Raw genomic sequence first — 21,581 nt, forward strand, 5'->3', positions numbered from 1 at the left:
TTCTCTTTCATGTGGAAAATAAACCTCTTTGCTCATAACCCATAGCTTTTCTTGTAAAATTGTTAGCCTCTGTGTAGGAGAAACTCTTATCTTCACTAGGTATCATTATACTTGTAGTTGGGAAAACAGTTTAAAATAGGAATGAAGGTTAAATGCTAAACAGTATTTTCCTGAAGATTTTTGGTTGGCTTGGTTTTTTTCCCTCATTCCTTACCCTTCCCTCATACTCCACTGCTTCTCAACCTGCTATATCTTGAATTTCATTTCTGACAGTTTCTCTTGATACCATAAACATAGAGAAGGGAAAAGAGATTTTTGTAATTTAAAACCTTCATTTGATGTTTGGATGTTTAAGGAGGTTGCTTCACAGCAAGTGTGAGATTGTGCTCAGTGAGCACATTCACTCCTGTGGTCAATCCTTATGTTGTCAGTGCTTCCCTGAGGCAAGGCCCACTGAAGAACCTTTTTAAGCAGCAGTACACAAATCAGGAAGCTTTACAGTGCAGTAAAGAAGAAAAGAAGAAAACCAGTCGTCTAAATTGTTTTATGACAGAATGCTATATCTAAACGGTGTTACAGAACAGACACTCTTTCTTTTCATGCAAATGTTTTCTGATGTTACATAGTATCTACAAATGTTGAGTATATATGTAGCTAGACTGGCCTACCTCATGAAACCTTAGCTTCACTACTGAAGCAATAAATGTCTCATTTTGTCTTTTCCATTTTATTTTTATACAGTGATAGATACAGGTTTTTCTCTGTTTGCTGTGCAATATGTTTTTTTTAATTAATCTTAATGCTATTACCTAATTATCCAGGATTAAGGTGAGACCACTGTGGGATACTATGAATGTCAAGCAAATGCTTACCAATATACTTGCTTTTCTCTTGGGATTTTATCCTTTGTATCATCAAGCACCATTCCAAGCATTTTTGATCATGTATTTATGCTGAGGAGATTGCTACTAGTGGCAAACTAATTATTTTTCTGATTTAACTCCTCCTGTACAATTATTGAGTAATGAAGTACCTATTCTTGTAGTAAAAAGCTTTCATCCACAGCTGCTCTAGACTGACTCCTGCTAAAGCTTTCCTGGCAGCAGTTCTAGCCTCATGCACTTTTCTATATTAAAGTTCAGGCTGGCTTCAGATAATTCTGGTTTCCCTTATATATACCCAGAAGAAATTCTCTGGCATGTGTGATGCTGGCCAAGTTGACTGAAGTGTTTCTAAAGCTCAATAAAGTATTTCTTGTTGTCATGTAAACTGGTGGAATCAGCTCAAAAATAAGATTTAAAGGAAATAAATGATGGTAGTATGTACTTAAATCAAGTAAGATCTGCCCAGTGTCACTGAAGAGTTGTTTCGAAATTGTATTTCAAGAATGAAACAAGTGGCTGTGAACTTCTAGGCAACATAAATATGGGACATGAAGCTCCTATACTGTCTGTAGTTTAAAATAAACTATGTACGAGGTCTGTTAATCTGTTTAGCAAAGAGATACAGGCAGCTGGGAGTGTCAGCCATCAGGTAGTTCAAGTGTCATGAATTGTTACAGAATCTCTTAAGTTGACTGTTTATTAAGGATATCTAATTTTAAAAAAAAAATACTAATCCCTTGTCTTTAGTTGACAGGTTCTGTCTTAGAAGATGCCTGGAAAGAAAAAGGAAAGAATGATATGGAGGAAATGATTCAAAGAATTGAAAATGTTGTGTTGGATGCAAACTGTAGCAGGTGAGAAGAGAAGTTTATGTGGAGTTTTTTGTTTATATGTTATATGAAAAAGAACACCTTGAAAAAATCATCAACTATAATGAACAGGGCAAAAAAATTATCTTTGAAATTCATAATTATGAAAATTAATGTGTTGTGTGTGCAGGTCATTTTCCATGTAAAAAAAGGTGGTGTTTTTCAGTTGAAGGGTAATGTGGCTTTTTTGGCAGTTGGGTTGATTTTGTTTTGAGGTGGGGTTTTTGTATTTTATTTTTAATAGAGATTCAAGTTCCACTATTCAGTTAGGTTTTTTAACCTATTAGGTCTCAATATCTTCAGTGAGTGCTTTAGGCTCTTAAAGCAAGTATATACAAAGAGAAAATAGGGGCAACATCTCATAGTTTATACTTTTCATTTTGAATTGAACAGGCTTAAATACCTACAAAGAGTACTAAATATGTAGCAGTATTAAATAGATACAAATTATTATAAATGTAAAGGCAAACTGAAATATACTTTGTGGTTTGGTTTTTGTTTGTTTGGTTTTTTTGGAGAGCATATCTTTTTGGCAAGGTTTTAGCTTTAATCTGGGAAAAAACGAGTGGTTTTATATTAGTGACTGACTAATCATGAAACTGTCATAAAACCACCTGAGTGCATAAGGTTATCTGATTCCTCTGTGCTTCATCCTCAGCTTCTTGCAAACTTACCAAAAACCTGTAGAGGGCTCAAACACTGATCTCTTGCCATATGGAGGGAGGCCAAGAGTGGCTTATAACATCTGTGGGTTGTAATTGAGCTGCCCACAAGGAGGATGAAGAAATTTTTGCTTCAGGAACCAGAATAGATGGCACAAGCTAAGGCCTCAAAGATGTAGAGCAACAAACAAATTTTGATGCCTTTTTGCTGGTCCTAAAATAATGAGCTGGACACAGTTAGGTGACAAAAAGGGCTTATCTTACCAGGATCCTTAGGTGCTCAACTCACTGGGTGGAAAAGAGATGAAGATGCACACCCAGCATAATGTGTAGACAATGTCTGTATGTTTAGCAAATTAGCATAACTGACAGGGATCCCAAGGTAGAGACATAAGTGGTGAGATAATTCCCCCCCAGGGCAACCCTTTCTGAATTCCTCCCCCCCCCTCAGATAGGAACTAAACTTTGTTTATGAAAATGTGTCTGGGACAGCTGGTCTCAGCCTTGGCTTTCCAGATAATCTAACCCTGCACCATCAGCTTGGAGCTGCTGAGGAATTTCTTCTGTCTTTCTGTGTAATATAGTAGATAAAATGCTATCTGCAAATACTGTAATAGGCTATGGAGCTATAAATATCCATGTAAAGAATATAGAGAATCTATAAAAGAAAAAAAAGGCAAAAATCAATTTAGCATCAATTTCAGCTGGGAAAATAACTGTTTTTTTTTAATGTATTCTTTAACGATACACTTCTCCATAGACTAGCTTAAAAGAAGAAGAAATTTTCTTTTATTTTAGGGATTAAATGCGTGTTGATATCTGATGTACTGGGGGCATTATGTCTCACTTTTGACTGAAACATTTCATTATGATGGAGAAGACTAAAGTTAGGAGGATAGAATAGATAACTAAAATAAAATTCAAAGATAATCTTCCTTTTTTCCCCAGTATTATCCTTTATCAAAAAGGATTGTGTTCTTTAACTTGTATTGCAAGGTGTGGTATCTCAGTAAAAATTACAGCAGTTTCCTTTTTCATGTGAGTTCCCTACTTAACAGCAGAGGAAGAGAAGAGGTTGAATATCTCATTACTGACACATAAAGCATCTAGACTTGCAGTTGTAAAATTGAATGCAAAATTATCTACACAATGGACCAAATATTATCCTTCTTGAACTTGTTTTTTTGGATGGATTTAACTATTCTGTATTTGCACAGTAAGAGAAGCCAAATTTCTTGCTTGGCACAAAACATTCTAACTTTGGTAGTGCTTCTCTATTTCAGAGATGTGAAACACATGCTTCTAAAACTAGTAGAACTGCGATCTAGTAACTGGGGTAGAGTTCATGGAACAACTCCACATGCAGAAGCTACCCCGGAAAATGACCCAAACTATTTTATGGTAAGAATATATGGACATTTCAGTTCCTTAATTTCATGTGAATTTGGTTTGATTAATAGACAATTGCATTACTTGCAACTGCAAGCCTCTTTCTCTCTGAATACATATAACTTTCTGGATTACTTTATTTTTAGAATGAACCAACATTTTACACTTCTGATGGCGTTCCTTTCACTGCAGCAGACCCAGGTATGGCACAAGTTTAGCTTACCTGTCTTCTCAGTCTTCTTTAAAAAGTTGTAATTAAGTTTACAGCTTGTTGAAGAACATAAAATGTTACTCTTCAAGAATCTAAAAGCTATTCAGCTTAAAAGACAAAATTCTGCCTGAATTCCTGGTGGAGCACAGGATTTATTCTGTGTTAAAGGTAGATGTTTGAAATGGAGAATGTGCATTTGAGTTCATATAGGTCAGAAGAACTTGTTCAGTAATCCACAGCATCTGAGCTTTCCAAAAATATTCAAGTCTTCTTTTGTTTGTCCATTGTTAGTATCAAAATCAAATCAAAATCCTTGGTTTCCTTATGTGTAATCTGAGCACAACGGGGCACAACATCATTTGAGGTAAAGACATCTATCACAACCTTTACAATTCTATGGGAAATTTGGCATCATTCTTAGACATCCATTCGTGTCCTCAGAAAACACTGCCGAAGGATCTTTTCCTGTTAATACATTTCCCGCCTTTTATGATTTCTTTAACCAGCCAATTTTCAAACTTGATATTTCTGTTAATTTAGCAGAGTAGTCTTCTACATTACTCAGTCTCATTTTTACTTTGCCAGATTATCAAGAAAAATACCAAGAGCTGCTTGAAAGAGAGGATTTGTTTCCATATTATGAAGAAAATGGAGCAGATCTGTCAGGACCTGGAGAGCTGTATGTTTTCCTTTTTAGTGACGTATTTTTTTAATAATATTTATTTTTACTGTGAGGCAGTGATAGTTCAGACTTAGGATTCCAATGTTGACAAAAATGAAACTAAATAATGTAATTGTTACTTAGTTCTACAGTGGATGTATTTGTTCAGGTTTAAATTGGTTTTTAATCACACAAGTTTGAAACCTATTTCATGTTTATTCTACTGAGTATGGTAATTACATTTCAGATGTAATTCAGATGTTTATGCACATGTGCAAACATACTTCTGCACTTAAGAAAAAATTTGCAAGCAAAATGAAGCACCAAGCCTTCAAGTGTTTGTAGAGAGGCAAACTAAATTTGTTTGACTGATGTGCATGAACATCCCAGCAAGAGATGATTACCAAATTTCCAGTGTCTTTGAAAGGGAGAAAGTGTTAAATTTCTCTTTTCAGCCTAAGGACTATTCCCTTCAATTAGAGGGCTAGTCAGTATTCCTGTAGAGCAAGAAAAGCAACCTAATGGCAAAAGGGGAAGCAATAGTTGAGAATATAGCTGGACGTTTTGGCACCAGAATATAGCCTGACCAGTTTGGCACCATTATACGAAATATGGTCTAAAATAAATCGCTCTGAGCTTTTTGCTCACTAAAGAGGACTTTCAGACCATTATTTGACACACAAGAACATTTTCAGTGTTGTTTTTATGTGTGATAAGAGTGCAGGCCTGGATCAGTATTTTTTTAGTACATTAGAAAACTTTCAGTATGTACCTAGCTGAGGGGAACATAAAGAACATCAAGAACTGGAAGATATATTAGAGATGTCATCAGAAATCAACAAGCTCATACTGAAGGGAAAAAAGGACCCATTTGGACCTCTGCTTAGAAGAAAAATGCAAATTGAACACAGACATCCATTAAGAACAGAGCAAATCCTAAGAGTGTCATGTAGAACACACTGAGTCAACCTTCAAGCACAGTGACTGTAACCTTCTTTGTTGAAGACTTAAGAAAAGCTTAGACAAATGTCTGCTGATTCTCTGTCAGCTATTTCTTATGACATCAGGGAGGAGGGCTCTTTGTGAAGCCCCTTTCTTCTGAAGGCTACACTTCTACAAGAACAAAGGAACACATGACAAATATGTAGATTGCTTCCTCAATGCACATCACTTTGGAGCGAAAAAACTTCCTTACATATTTTCTATGTCCTTCTTTTACATATCAACAAACAGGAATGCAGTGTTTCTATATTAATGTATTCTGTCTTTGAGCTAGGATGTTGACCCATCAAAATTACACTAATATGTTACTAATTATGGTTTTTTGTAATTGGATCAGTACAGATGCATTATTAAATTTTCTGTCATGTTGGAAACTTTAGGTACTTCTGTCTTTTAAACTGGGCGGCATAAGATGATCTAAAAAGGTGGCAAACACTGTAGATATTTGAACATATCTGCTGCTTTGAGGGTTCTGTTTATTTGTTTTCCTAGTATCCATTATTTTTTCCCTTTTCATTCCCTTTAGGAAAATGTCATAAATAACAGTCATTTATAAAGCTTTGTTTTATTCTTGACATCTACACAAATTCTAAAAATCTGTTGGCTCTGAAAATCTGTATGTAAATCTGTATATAAAGTGTTAACCTTTGGTCATTTTTTCCCCCCTCAGGTATTTTGATGAGATTGATGATGAGATGGATCCAGAAATCGAAGAAGCATATGAAAAATTCTGTCTAGAATCAGAACATAACAGAAAACAGTGAGATGTTATGTATTAATGTTAGTTTATTTAACCATTTTAGGTATGGTTAGAGTGAAGGGGGACACAAAACATTTGTACCAAAATGAGAAACTTGAGTTTCTCCAAGTACTAAAGTTACACAATTTCCATTTTGTTTAACAGAACCTGCCAAAAAATGTAAACCTATGCCCTGTAACTTAAAATGTTGTGTATATACCATAGTTTATTTTGTGAAAAATGTTTTTAGAACAATGTTTTGGCTGCAATAAAAATTATTTAAAAGTTATAATTGAAATTAAAATTTAATGGGGAACTGTCCCGTAAAACTTCCCTTGAGGAAGAAAGGGAAAGAATAATGATCTGAATTTGCTTGCTTGTTTGCTTTAGTATATATTGGGATTTACTCATCCTATTTACCATATACACTGTCTTGCATTTACTTCCTCCACTTCCCCCTCCAAGAAGAGTATGATCCAAATAAGAAAGAAAATTTCTTTTCTGTATATCACAATCATGAAAAGTGGCTTGTGAAAGTTTTGTGTATGAGTTTTTGTTTTGTTCATTTCCTTTTTCTTCTTCTTTCAAAACACACATGGGTGAGGTCTGGACTTTTCTTTTTTCCTGGAATAAATATGTTACATGTTGACATGTGAAAAAGCAAGCAGTATTTTGGAAGTGAGGTGCTTTCAAGATTTTTGGTTCAGATAAGCTTATTTTCAAATCTACAAGAAAAAGCTATTCTGTAATTTGTTGTGTTCTTCAAGGCAATAGTAATACAGTTATGTTCTAAACCACGCTTCTCAAGAGTATGTGCAGTGCTTTTTTTCTTTTGCTTTTTTTTTCTAGTAATGTATCTAACATGTCTAACCTTTCCCAACCCCTCTGTAACTTTCTTTTATTCTTCTAATTTTATGTAGTTTGATTTAATTTTGTACTTGGAGTAAATTCATATATTTCATAAATGTTAACATTCTGAAGCCAGCTGCTCTTTTTTTGACTCCATATAATCATGTTAGTTTTCCTAGGATACTCCATAGTTGTTGTTGCCAAACTCAGTAGAAGTGTTTCCTGTTAGCTGTTGCTGGTTAGACTTGATTAGAAATCGTTACCAAAATGAAACACAAGTATTTCCCAACAGTTAGCTACTCTAAAGAACACGCATTGTAAATATGCATGTAAATAATTCTGATAATATTTCACTGTTATTTGTTTGGTTAAATAAGCTGTGCATCTGCTAGTAGAGTAAGCAGTGGCTGTTTTCTGGATGTTTATTTAACATACTTATTTAGGTTGGAGTTTTGGAAAATAAAATTTAAATAGCTTTATTTCCTTTGGTATAATATCACTACCTTGTCTTCTTGCTTTAAAACAAAAATGATATTTTATCTTCTTCTATCTTTCCTTCACTGAGCACTCCTTTCTCTTCTTCAAAGTACACAATTGCAGAGTCTATTATCTTTTGATTCTTGCTGGAAAAATAAAATGTATCAAAATGCAGTATGCTCAGAAAGACTGTATTAGCATTCCAAAGTCTTTAGACTAAAATTCAGAAACTAGAAATGTGAGAACTAGATGACTTTCAAATACATATTCTCTAAGTTGAGCACAATTTTCATACAAAACTTTTATTCTAAATACAGGTCAGACTTTCTGCTGGCTTTACAAGCAGATGTCTTGTGGAAATTATTTTTATTTAGAACTTATAATCCCAAGGAACAAGCATTCATATATGCTTTACAGTAAGGTAACAGTGACTCAAAGGGACATGCATTTTACATGTTTTAGTTTTGCATGATTTGTGGTGAGTCATCTTTTTCTGTCAGGTAGCTGTCAGCTCCAGATGTACTGTCAGCTTGTGGAAACAATAATTTTATGAGTAGATAAGAAGCATGCCAAATCCTAGGGTAAAAAAAATCAGGAACTGTATATATAGAGAACAGCTCAAGTCAAGTTTGCAATGCAAGGTTTTTCCTCCACTGAAAATATTAAAAATCATAAAGTGAGACTTTCATTCAAACTAGTGTAGAAGTTTATAGTCTGTACACATGAACTTTGTAGGTGCCTTCAGTCTTTACTGCAGCAGGGAAAAATTGGTTTTAACTCTGTCCTGCTGCATTAAAAAAACAGGATAATATTTTCATTAAACACTCAAGTATTTCCCACTTATCTTAAATCTCAAAGCACTTTGCTACAAGCTAGTGAATGTTTAGAGAGCAAAAGAAAGCAGCAGGTTTCTCACTGTCAGGATCCCCTTTGCTGCTTGTCTGCCCAATCCTAATCACCCATTGTTCTGTGTATGGTAGAGATAAGTCACGAGAGGTTTAAAGGTTATTTCACCTGAATTTTAGCATTTACAAATTTCAAATGCAATGTGTAAAAGTGTTTCTCATCTACAGGTTTCTGAACAATGCCTTGCAAATGTACAACTTTTTAAAAATATGTGTTTTCTTAATGGCATAATGGTAAATCAGTGAAGGCATAGAAGCATGGAAAGCAAAATTTGTGGGAGATGTGAAGCAAGATTCTTTAGCACTGGTTCTGAAAAGAAACAGTCTTCACATTTCAAATTTGAGCATGAGACCCAGGCTTTGCAGATCAGTAAAAGTGTGCACACTATTTCCCACTCTTGACAAATTATTATGATTTAGCAAAAATGTTTAGTATTTGAAAATCACACTTCGTTTGAAGGAATTTCAAAATGGGCTGCAAGAATTGCTGCTTTGCATGTGCTTTGCTGTTGCGTGATTTTCATATCCAGAAATGCAGCTTGTTCTCAGTATTTCCTTTTAAAATCTGCAAAGAAGTTCTTGCTAGTAGCCTTTGTCTTTCTTTTTTTTTAACAGATGACATCACTGGGTTTTAACTGTTGGGTTTGAGAATAATTGTACCATTAGAGAGAAGCAAGACTGGCCCAACCACATGCGGTATCACAAACTGCACATAGCTAGGTTGTTTTCTTTTTTCAGTAGAATAATCTGTTGTGGCACTGAATGTTAGTGACACTCGGTCTGGTTTGTACTAGTAATCTTTATTTTCCACTTGGACATTATTTCCTTATCACATTCTGCTTTTCCTTCCTACTGCACACAACTCATTGAATTACTGGCAGCTGAAGTTTCCAACTTCTCTTTGACTGAATTATAGTTCTAATCATCCAGTTATCCAAATCATCTAGTTGATACCAGACCAGAAAATGGCATTCCAGCCAAAACTCAGGGAAGATACCGTACTGTACCCTGAACTGCTAATTTGCCACCTCTACTTCAGCCTGTGTCACCTACTTCCACAGTTCCTATGCTGAGGGTTCCAACCAGGGCAGTGAAATTGTGAGCAAAATGCAATGCATCATCCATAAATAATAATATTCATAACTCATTCATAATCCCAATATATACTTTGAAACTTGCTTCTGACAACTACTGAACAGAATAATACTCATTAAAAAGGGGTATTCTGAATAGAATCAAGGTATTTTGATGCATGGCTGTGTTAGCAGCCACTTGACTGGGTGTTGATCTTCTCTCTGCTGAGACAACAGCTGTCGAGAATGGAAAATTGTACTGAATGTAGTCAGTCGACCTGAGGAACCTGTACTTCCCTAAGCAGGTTAGGGAGCTAAGAGAGACCATATGGACTAGTGGGGATATTCAACTCCATTTGCTTCGGGCTGGGAGTGGGGGTTGATAATAATTGTCACTCAGCTGTGAACTGTCAAGCCACTTTAAACAGCTTTGATTAAACTGTAGGTATGGGTGGAGGGTGTGTATAATAATAAAAAAAGGCAACTGTCATCATGTTAAAATTGCCCTTTGGCATCTTGGCCTTTCTGTTCAGATAGGGCTTCTACCGCGCAGTTCTAGCTACAGAGCTGTGGCTGTGAGCCATTTTCAGCAAATAAAAAATTATTTTAAAATTTATTAAGAAAAAAAAATTACAAGGACACCGTGAGCAGTTCCCTCAAGCTTATTTTACAGATGTGTGTACTGAATGCGCTCATCTTGCCTGAGGGATCAGGAAGGCGCGGTTACCTCACCGGCGGAGTGAGCTGGGGAGGAGCTCGGTAAGAGATCAGGTCGGCAGCACATCGGGAGAAGCTCGGGAGTGTTTGGCTGGAGCTCGGCGGGAGTTGGGGCGGAGCTCCGGCCGGAGTTCAGGCGGAGTTCGACGGGAGCTCGGGGGCGGAGCTCGTGGGGGAGTTGGGGCGGTCTCCCCGCCCCACTGTTTCCGCCGTGCGGCGGCGCGGCCGCTTCAGTCTCCTCGGTCCGGGCGACGCCCGCCGTTCTGGCTCTGCCTCCGAGCGATGGAGGCGGAAAGGCTGATGGTGCTATTCGGGGACGACTCGGTGGAGGTGCACTACGCGGGGGGGTCCCGCTTGCTGCTGTCTCCTTGCGGCTCCGAGTATCTGTACGAAGCGGCGCTCCCCGCGGCCGCCCACTCGCTCCAGCCGGCGGAGACCACCCGCCAGCGGGTCGCCTTTGTCGTCAGTGCCTACCGGGTATGCGGTGGGCGGTGCTTTTGGGGACGGGAGCGCTGTCCCTCGTCCCTGCGCCGTCCCGGGGAGAATCCCTTGGGCAGTGCCGCATTTGCCTCCCTGCTCGGGAACGGGCCGGCCCGAGGATCACGGCCCCAACAGGAGTTCATGTTTCTCTCTGTAAAAAACGGAGCGGGTTTCATAGCCTCGCCTCCACAAAAAGTGTGAGATCAGCACAAAATGTTATCACTGCATGTAAAAATCGTAATAGGGTTTGTTTTTCTCTGCACTTAAACAGGAACAACTTCTACGAGCGCTAGATTTCCGGAACGCGTTTTCTTCTCGCCCGTACTTGCCTTCACGTCTTATACCTCCAGAAAGAAAAAAGGTGGTATTGCACATTAGGCGAGTAATGCTTTCATAAAAAAACTTATTCAGCGGATTTAATATAATTTCACATGTCTGTGTGTGAGTACAGGCCGTGAAGATCTATCGAATGCAGTTTGGCTAATGGAGTTGTCATCTTTCTTAAATTACTGCCGTTTTAAATTACAGTTTTAACTGTTACTTAGACGTCTGTTAAAGCATTTTCTTTGTAGAAAAAAATACTAAAACTTAGTTTATTCCTAGCAAGTGTAAAACCTAGGAATTTTTTGTGTTGTTTTTTTTTGGCAGTAGAAACTTTTCAGGGAGGTCACACTGCAACAGGATGGTATTTTCTGAGGCTGTCAGATCTCCCCATTGGAGTACCCTTGTGAAAATGCTGCTGGGGTCTGTGGGAGGAATGGAACAATGTCCAGGTCAGACTGAACATCCATGCAGAGAACAATTTAGCATTTCTGGAAGCTTTGCTCCAGATCAGTATCTCTCTGGGTGCCCACTCAATATGAATGTCTGAACAGCGTGGTGGGAATCTTAAGACAACTGATTAATCAGGCAAGTTTTAAAACTTTTAGACTGACCCTTCAGTAGTAACACCCTTCATGCTAATGTTTAGCTGCCTAAAGCACTGTCACTCCATGTCACTATGCACTTAATTAAAAGACAGGAGTCCTTACCAGTCATGCAGTCAGTGCAAAGAGCTGATGCTCTGCTCTTAGCACTGAGGAGTAAGTTCCACCTTCTCTCAGGCCTTGAACGATCTAACTCCTTTGGAGATTGGCTGGGTTTCTAGACTGTTTTTAACTTACAGCATCCCTTTTGACTGCTTGCTTCAGGATGCTGAAGGATAACTTTCCTAGGCCACAGCAAGCACTTGACCATATTGGTTGGCTTCTCCCTCACACCCCTTTTCTGTTGCTTTGGTTTCTTGCCCCTCACTTTGAAAAAAACTTCTGCTTTTCATAAAGCCAAAATACTCTTTTTAGAACTCCTGAGGTTGCCCTTGTCCAGCAATTTACTGTCACTTTATTGTTGTGTGGCCTGTTATCAAACAGTGCCCGTGTTTTCAAGGCCCTTGCTGTTTCCCACACTCCAGTGGTCCACCATAATAAAGTAAGAGTTACTAAGCTTCAGCTGCTGTAACAAGTTGTTAACGAGCCTGACAGGGCAGCCCAGGGCCTAGCAGAGTTAACCTAAGGCCTGAGGCCTGTTACTACCATGGGCACCCTACCTTCATGGGCACAAAAACACTTAGACTCTGTTACTTGCCTTATGCTTGAGTTCAGAACAACCCGTTCCTGTGGTGTGCTTAGGCTCTCATTTGGCCACTCCAGTCACCCACTTGTCTAGACAGCTCCCTGAGGGAGATCTCGTCAGTGGTCTGGCCAGTTCAGAACTGCACCCAGTATTCAAAATGCAGGTTAGCTGTGAATATGTATTCAGTGGTACGTTCAGTTTGCTCTTGTTCCATTCCTAGAACTTTCAAACATTTCATACTGATTAAATTGCTGGTAAGCATTGAGTGTGTTTTCATGGGACTGAGAATTACAACACGAAGATTCTGATTGGTGGCAGTCAGCTCAGAGCCCATCCTCCTATATGGAAATATTTATAACTATATATAGTTAGGATTGCCTTTGCTCATTGAGATAACATTAGGTTTATCTCAACTGAAGTTTTATCTGCAGCCTTGTTGTCTGGCATTGGTTATTTTTTAGTGTCCTTTTGCAATTCTTTATCAAATTTACTGATAATTGCTCTGAACAAGATAATTTGGCCATTCTGTCCCTTGTTTCTGAAGAGGCTGATGGAAGCACAAACATGTACAATTGTGCCTGATCAGTTGCCCATGTACCTTACTAATTTATGGCTGGATTAAATAAAAACATTATTGCTTGATAGAACTCTGTTAGTACAGGAGGAAGCAGATATGAAGATTAGATGTTTTGCTTCCTCTGAGCTCATACACACAGATAAATACAGAGCAACATTTCTTGCCATTCATCACCTTGCAGAAGGACTGAATTAATTTAAATGTAAATGCTTCATTGAATTTCTCAGAGGCATGTAATTTTTGTCTTGCTGCAATATTTCTATCCTTTTTCTTGTATTAGATTCTTCTCAGTGATATCTCAGAAATTAAATGGCCTGACCCTGCAACAGCTGATCTGACAAGATGTTTAGACAATGGCAGTGTGAAGATCTCATCTGTAGATGGCTATGCTCACCTTTACTTGTCAAAATTGCAGCAAGAATTTACAGTGGAGTTCTTATGCAAAGTCAGCCAGTCATCTGCAGCATCCTCATGCTCCTCTGGAAAGAACAGCAACTATCAAAGCGGAGATCAGTGTGGAAAACCAAGGAAAAATTCTGCAGAAGTCTCATCAAAACAAAGAAGAATAGAGAATAGGGATAAATGTAGTTGTGCTGAAGGTAGGCATAGGGAACCAGCCAAACCAAAGGACCAAAAAGATGGAGATGGAGTGCCTTTGTTCCACACAAGTTGTTCTTCTGAATACACATGGGTTACACAGCGTTGGACTGTTTCCTTGTGCCCGGAAGAATGGAAATACCCTTTGTCCTTGGCACTAAAATGCTGTAACTTACATACTGTGGAAAATGTTATAAAGACATATGAGACAAACAGCTGTACAGCTGTTGAAGGTGATGTTTTAGCAGGCTCTGAAACATATGAAACAGTTTCTTGTTTACCTACAGCTTTGCCACTCAGCTGCAGAGCCCCACATCTACACAGGTAATTTAAACTCTTTACTTTGTCATTGTTATCATATGCTTTTCAATTCTGCATTTTGGATCTTCAACTTCTAGCAAAATAATTGAATACTAGCTATAAAAAATGTTTAAAATTACTATCAGTTGTGGGTCTTTTAGAAACTCCTTGAAACTTGACTTTGTAAAACCAACATTCTGTAACCTACTCTAATGAAGCTATAGTGATTAGTTCAGATTTAAAAAAATACATTTTCTGACATGCTTTCTGAATATGTAAATGAAAAAGAGATTATTGAAAAAAGAACACAGGTGTTGTATTGGAGGGGGTTGCTTTCTCCTCTTGTTTTGAAAAGAGTATCTCTGAAGTGGGCCAGTGGCATATGTTGTCTCTCAGCATCACTAAAAATAATTTAAAAAATCATTTGCGTGATTGAGAAGTTTAATTTGGTAAATAAAGTGGATCACTAAGGAATTGGAGGTCTGTGAAAATATGTGTCAATTTATCATTTGAATAAGTGTGCACACTTCAGTTCTAGTTACAGAAGTGATTACCAGCAAACACACACACACACACACACACACACACACACACACACAAAAGAACAACCAATATATGGACTTAGTGAGGCTGTCATTCTGTTTTACACACACAGGTGGGCATTCTGTGACTTCTTTCAGAATGAAGATATAGACGAGTATTCATTCCATCAGCTAATTCAAGTTGTGTGGTGCCAGGGTGTTTTCTACAGGTATGTAAGAGGTCATCTGTTATCTGGGAGACTTTATTTGTATGGGAATTAAGCTCTAAGATGAAATGTCTTACTTTGTCCCTTTCTTGCTCTTTGAAAAATGGAACACAGTCTTCATGTCAAAGTCTGTTTCTGCTTTTTTTTCACTGGACTTCTAGCACGGTATATTATCAGGCCTGAATCTGAAGTCATGTTTAAGTGATCTGATAATCTGATTTCTTAAAGGTTTACTGACAGCTGGAGTTACCACAGATTTCACTTAAAATAATGGTACTTGGTTTCTTTGCAAATTAGTTCTCTCCTCTTGCTGCTGAAGACTTCACAGCTTAGAAGTGTTTATCTTTTTGACCTACATAATTCACATGTTCAGCTGTGGATTGTCCTGGCAAGTCATCTTGTCCATGTGGTTAAGGAAAAAAAAAAAAAGAACACAGAAAAAAAAAAAAAAAAAAAACACCAAAAAAAAAAAAAAAAAAAACCCCAAAAAAACCCCCCCAAAAAAAAAACCAAAAAAAAACAAACCACCAAAAAACAAACAAACAAAAACCCAGGACTTTGAAATTGCTATAACTGCTATTAGCACCTAAAAGTCTTTGATAAAAGCATCAAAAGCATCGCTGGTGTTTAGCCCTTTAATCTTTCTGCTGAGTGATCTTAATTTTTCCTCAGTATAATTCCTAAATTTTTATCTCAACTAAACAAAATGTTTAGCCACACTTCAGAGTTTTTTCAGAGCTTTTTTTCTCAATTAAGACCTTTCGATTGTTCAGGAGTTGTTCAGTCTGGCATTTTCCTGTGTACACTAGATGTGGCTGGTCTACTAAGAAGGTTGGATTTTTTCTTTACAGGATCACTATGTTTTGTGGAATGAGCAGCTCTTGAAGGTGTTTACCTTGACGCAAAAAAAGCTTTCTTTAGCTTACTAAAATCCCACCCCCATGCATATGTCAAAGAGCCTAGTAATATTAATATTCTCTGTTAAAAGACATTATCAGTACATTCTACTGTTTGTGAAACAGTAGAAATTTTTAACATCTGAGTTGCTGAAAATGTGTCTCTGCTTATTGTTTTCTTCAGGTTTAATAACGTGTTTTGCTTGTCTAGTGACACAGCATTTTAAATACTTGCTAAAAATCTTATTATTTTTCTTAGATTTATCCATGGTAGGACAAACATCACAGAAATTTATCCTGGTGATGACTCATATTTCAAGTCAGAGGGAGAATTTTTGGGAAAATACTTTGTACGTTATGCAATCCAAAAAGGAACAAAAAAGGTACGAAACTATCTAAAAACTAGAACTACTTAAAAGGATGTTCCAAATTCCTTCAAATTAGCTGGTTCCTTAAGACATTTGTCTATGTAGTGTGTAGTGAAGTCCCTACACTGATAATTACTACAATGCTTTAATCAAGCTATCAGTCATACAAAAATATGAGATTGTTGCTTCTGTTTCAGAAGGTATTTTTGTAAATTTTACACAATAAGAAAATTTTTCCTCATTGTAACATTTATTTTATCAAACTCAAGAGTAAGATTCTACAACAACCATTTTCCATGAATTTAGAAGTTTAGTCTTGAAGCTAATGTATTGATTAGAGTTTAATCTCTTTGTACTTTTTCAACCTATGACAACTTGGAAATGTTTCCTACTGTATGAAGACAGAACCTAGAAGATGTAGGTTTTGTTCTGGCTTTGCTGCAGACCAGCTGTTCAGTGCTGGAAAAGGATTTTGCCTCTGTGCCTGTCTGTTAAGTTCCCCCAGAGGAGAGGTCCTCTCATGTGCTAATTCAACACCTTGGTTTTTTAAAGCAGAATTAAGGATCAGATTTGTACTCTTGGAACACAGTCTTTAACTTGTAGTCAAACCCATTGCCACTCAGTAATGACCTGTAGTCTACAGTCTGATGAGAGAAGTTCCTGGTTCTTACTGAGTGTAAAGAAATGGAATATTTTAATATTTTTTCACACAGGTGTAGGCTTAAGGATACAATTTTCAATCAGATATTTGTCTATGTTCTGTGGCAGATTCAAATGTGATTATAGTTGGCTTCTGGGAGGTTAGAAATTTCATAACTTGCTCTTAATTCTGTTTTTATGCTACGGTACTTGTAACTAACTTACCTTCTTTCTGCTCTTTACTCAGATGGAAGAAAAGATGTATTCAGTGAGCAGCCTACCTCCAGATGTGCCAGGACATCCGTACTCAATATCCTCCATTATTACTCAGGCAACCAAGTAACTTTACCTTTGTTATATTAATTCTGCTGACTTAGAAAGGACAGGAGTTAAAATCACACAAAACGCTTCTTATTACTTTAAGTATAAAAATTAAAGGAAGTTATCTTAGCACTGAGGGTGTGTCTAAACTTACAGAACAAAATTTTCAAGTGCTTAGAAGACATAGTAGGAATTAAATGCTTAATACCTTGTCTGATTTTTTTTTCTCTCCTCAGAATTCTTCAGTATTACTGCAAAACAAAACTGTCATTAAGTCATAATTATTATCTCTGCTGCTGGAAAGTGGTATGTAGCTGAAAGTGTATAAATCTTGCAGTGTTATAAGCATGATTATACATACTGTAGGAAATAGGACTTAATCTAGAGCGAAGAATGGTGAGTGTATCCTCACAGATAGGAAGGCAGATATTTGGGAACCAAAAGCGTGGATTTAAAAGTTACATTTAAGAAGCAATTGCATGATGAAGAGAGCTGGTTGTGATCTGGAAAAACAAGTGAATAAAATGTCTGGAACAGATACAGACAGTTGTAATGATGTAAATAGCCTTTCTTCAAGTTTTTAATGTATTTGTTTGGTTCTAGGTATCTGAGGCTGATGGACGAGAAATGTTGCCAGTTTTGCTTCATGAAAAGGTTATTCCCAGCACAGGAAGACTGGTTGTGTACTCAGATCATAAAGTCTATGCTGTTTTTTGGGATAGGATGATCCTGACTATGGTTTGGGATTTCAGCTCTTCCTGTAGTGAGATCCAGGTAACATGTGATTTAGAGGAAGGACTATCCATGAAAAAGTGTTACTAGGAAATTAATGAGAATACCAAACAAAAGTTCTGATGCCAATAAAATACAAAAACAAAAAAGACTTTGAGAATTCTACAGGTTTGGAGACATTTTTACACACTTCTAGAAGAAATTTATTCTTGAATAGCACAAAGGAAGAGCTGGGGCTGTGCCAGGTGTTTTTCCCCTGCATTTGTAATAGCAGACTTTAGGAGATTCTGTCTGTAGCAAACCACAGACTTGCAAGTTTTTCAAGTGGATTGTTCATATATATTTCATTCTTGAATTGGCATATTATACTTGCTTGGTTTTTTCTTTGGACTGCAGCAGAAAATTAATATTTGAGTTTGCTTTTTATTTTCTTCTAAGATAAATGAAGATGTAGGCTGGTGTAAGTTAACTACTCCTGATGGGCTACAGCAGCTAATACAAATAAGTCATCCTGGAGTCTATGAAAGGTAATTTAAATTAGTTGTTCAATTTAAACAATTTAAATATAAAATTTTTTCTTTATAAATCCTCTTAGATGAAGAAACACTATTTTCTGATGATAAACTGGTAGGTGTGGACTAAACATGTAGTGATAAAAGCTCCATCTTATTTCTGGCAAAGATTCAAGACCTGTGTGACTCAGGGCCACTGCATGCTGTGATTCCATTATAACTGTTATGGCAGTGTCTTTCTAGAAAAATAAGTAGAGCTGCAACTTGGCATTTACTACAGTGGATTAAAAAAATCAAAAAAACCCAAAAGCATGTGTCCTATATAGAGCTGATAAACAGAACTGAACAGCACTTTTTGTAATTTTTGCTTTATTACAGATATTGACCTCTGCCTACAGACTGTTTTCTAATCTGCTTACTGTAATTACAGCCTCATTATTGGAATCATCAGAAGTTTTCTGTGCTGCATTTTAGCATGGAGATATTCACAAACAAAAATTAATATTTGTACACTGTTCATTGCAAAACATACAGCTTTGTTATAATTTACTATAACTGTATAGATCTAAATATGAAAAAGATTCTAGAGAAAAAATGGCAAGGCAAGCTAGGAGAAAAATACAGATTTTGAATCATAGATTTTTCTTTCAGATACAAGTGTATTCCTTAGTGCCTTCAATTTTTCTCTCAAAAATGGAGTTTATTTCTTAAATAAATAACTACCTTTTTGAATTTTCATATTAACACAGGTACATCAGAACAGCAATAGAATGGTGCAGAAGTTTGAATGAAAGGAAGGAGATTGCTGAATATCCTGTACACTCCGCAACTGAAGAAAATTGGTATTCATCTTTATCCCAAATAATTGACTATAAATAACGTTGAAAACAAAGCTCAAAAATATTATAATCTGAATTTTTTATCTTGCATTTCCTAATGGGCAAAAATGAAAAAAATTTTTTAAAGTCCATTTATTTTGTATATGGTTTGATATTTTTCATTCAGTGTTTAAAATGTTCAGTGAGTTTCAGGTTAAGGTTGTTTCATTGTGCTTTGCCTGTCTTAAAAATCAGAATTATGGTAACTTTGTCAAAGGACAGTTAATGTTACAAAGATGGTGTCTTGTACTGTAAAGATAACAGACCAAGAAAGATGTTTTTTAACAGAACATCAAGCATCTAAAGCAGTACTTTGAACTGCCTAATGACAGTTGTATCTCTTGCTCATGTATTTGTCCTTTCTAATACATGCTACTGACCAAAAATCTATTGACATCATCTCTAAACATATTGGGATATTAAAAATGTGCTAATTGAAATCAATTGCAGTTGCACTTGCTACTTACTGACCAAAAATCTACTGACATCATCTGCAAACATTAGGATATTAAAAATGTACTAATTGAAATCAATTGCAATTGCACTTGTTACTTAAATTATAGCAGATTCAGCTGATGAATTTTATAGCATCAGCTATGTTATATTTATAGCTGCTGAAATGAAAATTGTCTCTCTATTTATACATACTTACAGCAAAGAGACTATTCTTAGAGCAGAGACCAAATTTTTGGAAACACAAATGATTTACAAACGTCAGCCATTGAACTATGGTATCAAAGACAGATTTTGCTAATCTAATTCTCAGTATTGCTGGAAACTGTCAAAAAATAAAATCTGAAGTAGAAAATACCCTTGAGAAATAACCTTTCTTTTTTTGGACAGGTCTGCTGATGCTGAGCTTGAAAAAATACAGAGATTTAATTGTATCCTTTTAAAAGCTGTAAAGATCTTTTTCACTTTTATATTCTGCATGTTCAAATCTGCACTTTCGATCATCAAAGGCTCTCTATCCTGATCTTACCTTCTTTTACTGTATCACTTTAAAAACCTAATTTTCTTACTTATCTTTATTGTTTTATCACTTATTTTGTGGTAAAGATTAAAAAAAAAATTAAAACAGTGTTGAAGTACAAAACAAAAATGATAAGTTGCCAGAAAACAAAACTCTTCAATGTGTATTGCATCAGTTTTGCTAAGAGTCATCTGCTGATCTGTTCTTGAAAGAGGAACAACACGGTTGGCTTTGGGCTTGTATTTGCAGTACAGTTTCTTTCTGTTTATCAGCTACCTTAATATTGTTCTATTGTGTTCAGCCAGCTGGAAATGTGCACTGTGCTGAATCTGCTTAAAGCCACTCTAAAACTGTCTTTAAGCCAGTGTTCAATTCCATTAGTATGAAAAGTGCATGCTCTTAAACTGAAGTGTAACACCCTTTTTCTTTTCAAAGTAACTTTTGGATAAATTGAAGTCTAAAAGACATTTTTCTATAAATGTTGTAGACAGTTTTAAGTAATACAGTCTTTTTCTCTTTTTACCTGTATGTAATTACCATGCTACAAAATGTGAGACTTCGCAAGGCAGAATGATGAATACAAATGCAGAGTCTAATTTTTCTCTTTAGGAGGAAGAGTCTGAATTTTTTTCTTAACAAAGTAACACTAGTTTTATTAGACAATAGCAACATTCTGAAAAGGTCATCTGCCACAAAATCCAATCCATCTAGTATCACTGTCAGACAAAAAGAAAACGGGCATGAGACAGAACTCAATGAAGACTGCGTCTTGGAAGCTTTGGAAAAAACTTCTAAAGTCATTCAGGATATTGAATCGCTGCTTGCCGCTTCTGGGAGGTGAGGCCCTGTGTGCCCTGTCCTGACAGGAGCTGTCCCAGCTGTGTCTGAGGAGGCTCTGCGGGGAGACAGGAATGAAGGCTGAGGCCAGAGGGACAGGCTTCTGGTGTATTCCCGGCGAAGTGTGTCAGGTGCCCGTGTAATATCACTAATAACGCCAGTGCTATATTTGGGATAGGCAGAGAAAACAGTTGCGATAATGGAGCGCTGCTGTATAAATAGATCAACCCTGACCTGACAGTGCTGCTTTTAATGTTTGAATATATGTTCGAATCAACTTGATTGATGGATTGCTGCTGGAATGACCAGGGTGGACATGGCAAGTTTCCACTGTAAAAACATGCTTTTGTTCAGATGCTCACACCAAGAAGTCTTAATACTGAATAAAATGTTTCCCAAATGCTTTCTATAGTGCTCTCTATGAGTAAATAAGTACTAGAGGACAGAAGACGCTACTCTGCTCTGTGGTCTGTCAGAGGCGCACTATGTCCTAAATGACAAAACACTAAACTCTCATCATCGATGTCCCTCCCAGCATTTAAAGGAGCCAACTCGCGAACACCAAACCCTCCATTTAATAATCCAGGAAACGCTTCTCCCTCACAACAGGCGCCGCTGCCGGCGCGGCTGGGCGGAGAGGAGGCGGGCCCGGGTCCCAGCCTGCTCCGCGGCCA

General features: G+C 36.9%; 2 protein-coding genes across 4 annotated transcripts in view; both read left to right on the top strand.

Annotated features, from left to right (window-relative positions):
• The window catches only part of PAIP1 (poly(A) binding protein interacting protein 1), a 28,612-nt gene extending 20,727 nt beyond the window's left edge, over positions 1 to 7,885 (top strand). For 2 of the 3 annotated variants that reach the window (XM_058823538.1, XM_058823540.1), the window contains exons 7-11: positions 1,632 to 1,738; positions 3,699 to 3,816; positions 3,951 to 4,005; positions 4,601 to 4,694; positions 6,349 to 7,885. In XM_058823538.1, the coding sequence (XP_058679521.1) occupies positions 1,632 to 1,738; positions 3,699 to 3,816; positions 3,951 to 4,005; positions 4,601 to 4,694; positions 6,349 to 6,442 (468 nt within the window). In that variant the 3' untranslated portion in view covers positions 6,443 to 7,885. The remainder of the gene's footprint in view (positions 1 to 1,631; positions 1,739 to 3,698; positions 3,817 to 3,950; positions 4,006 to 4,600; positions 4,695 to 6,348) is intronic. The other variant, XM_058823539.1, reaches the window with a different exon arrangement.
• A 2,835-nt stretch (positions 7,886 to 10,720) lies between these two features.
• CZH5orf34 (chromosome Z C5orf34 homolog) lies at positions 10,721 to 21,312 on the top strand. The gene is made up of 12 exons (XM_058824102.1): positions 10,721 to 10,915; positions 11,190 to 11,279; positions 13,387 to 14,027; positions 14,659 to 14,754; positions 15,907 to 16,030; positions 16,902 to 16,993; positions 17,212 to 17,281; positions 17,579 to 17,749; positions 18,146 to 18,234; positions 18,969 to 19,061; positions 19,941 to 19,981; positions 20,721 to 21,312. The coding sequence occupies exons 1-12, from the start codon at positions 10,721 to 10,723 to the stop codon at positions 20,909 to 20,911; spliced, it is 1,893 nt and encodes a 630-aa protein (XP_058680085.1). The 3' UTR covers positions 20,912 to 21,312.
• Positions 21,313 to 21,581: the final 269 nt, after the last annotated feature.

This window comes from Ammospiza caudacuta, chromosome Z (assembly GCF_027887145.1).
Source record: "Ammospiza caudacuta isolate bAmmCau1 chromosome Z, bAmmCau1.pri, whole genome shotgun sequence".
Lineage (NCBI taxonomy): Eukaryota > Metazoa > Chordata > Aves > Passeriformes > Passerellidae > Ammospiza > Ammospiza caudacuta.

Coding starts and splice junctions, on each gene's coding strand:
- CZH5orf34 (XM_058824102.1), top strand. CDS start 10,721: ATGGAGGCGGAAAGGCTGATGGTGCTATTCGGGGACGACTCGGTGGAG. Junction 14,755..15,906: donor TGCCAGGGTGTTTTCTACAG/GTATGTAAGAGG, acceptor TATTTTTCTTAG/ATTTATCCATGGTAGGACAA. Junction 16,994..17,211: donor ATTATTACTCAGGCAACCAA/GTAACTTTACCT, acceptor TTCTCTCCTCAG/AATTCTTCAGTATTACTGCA.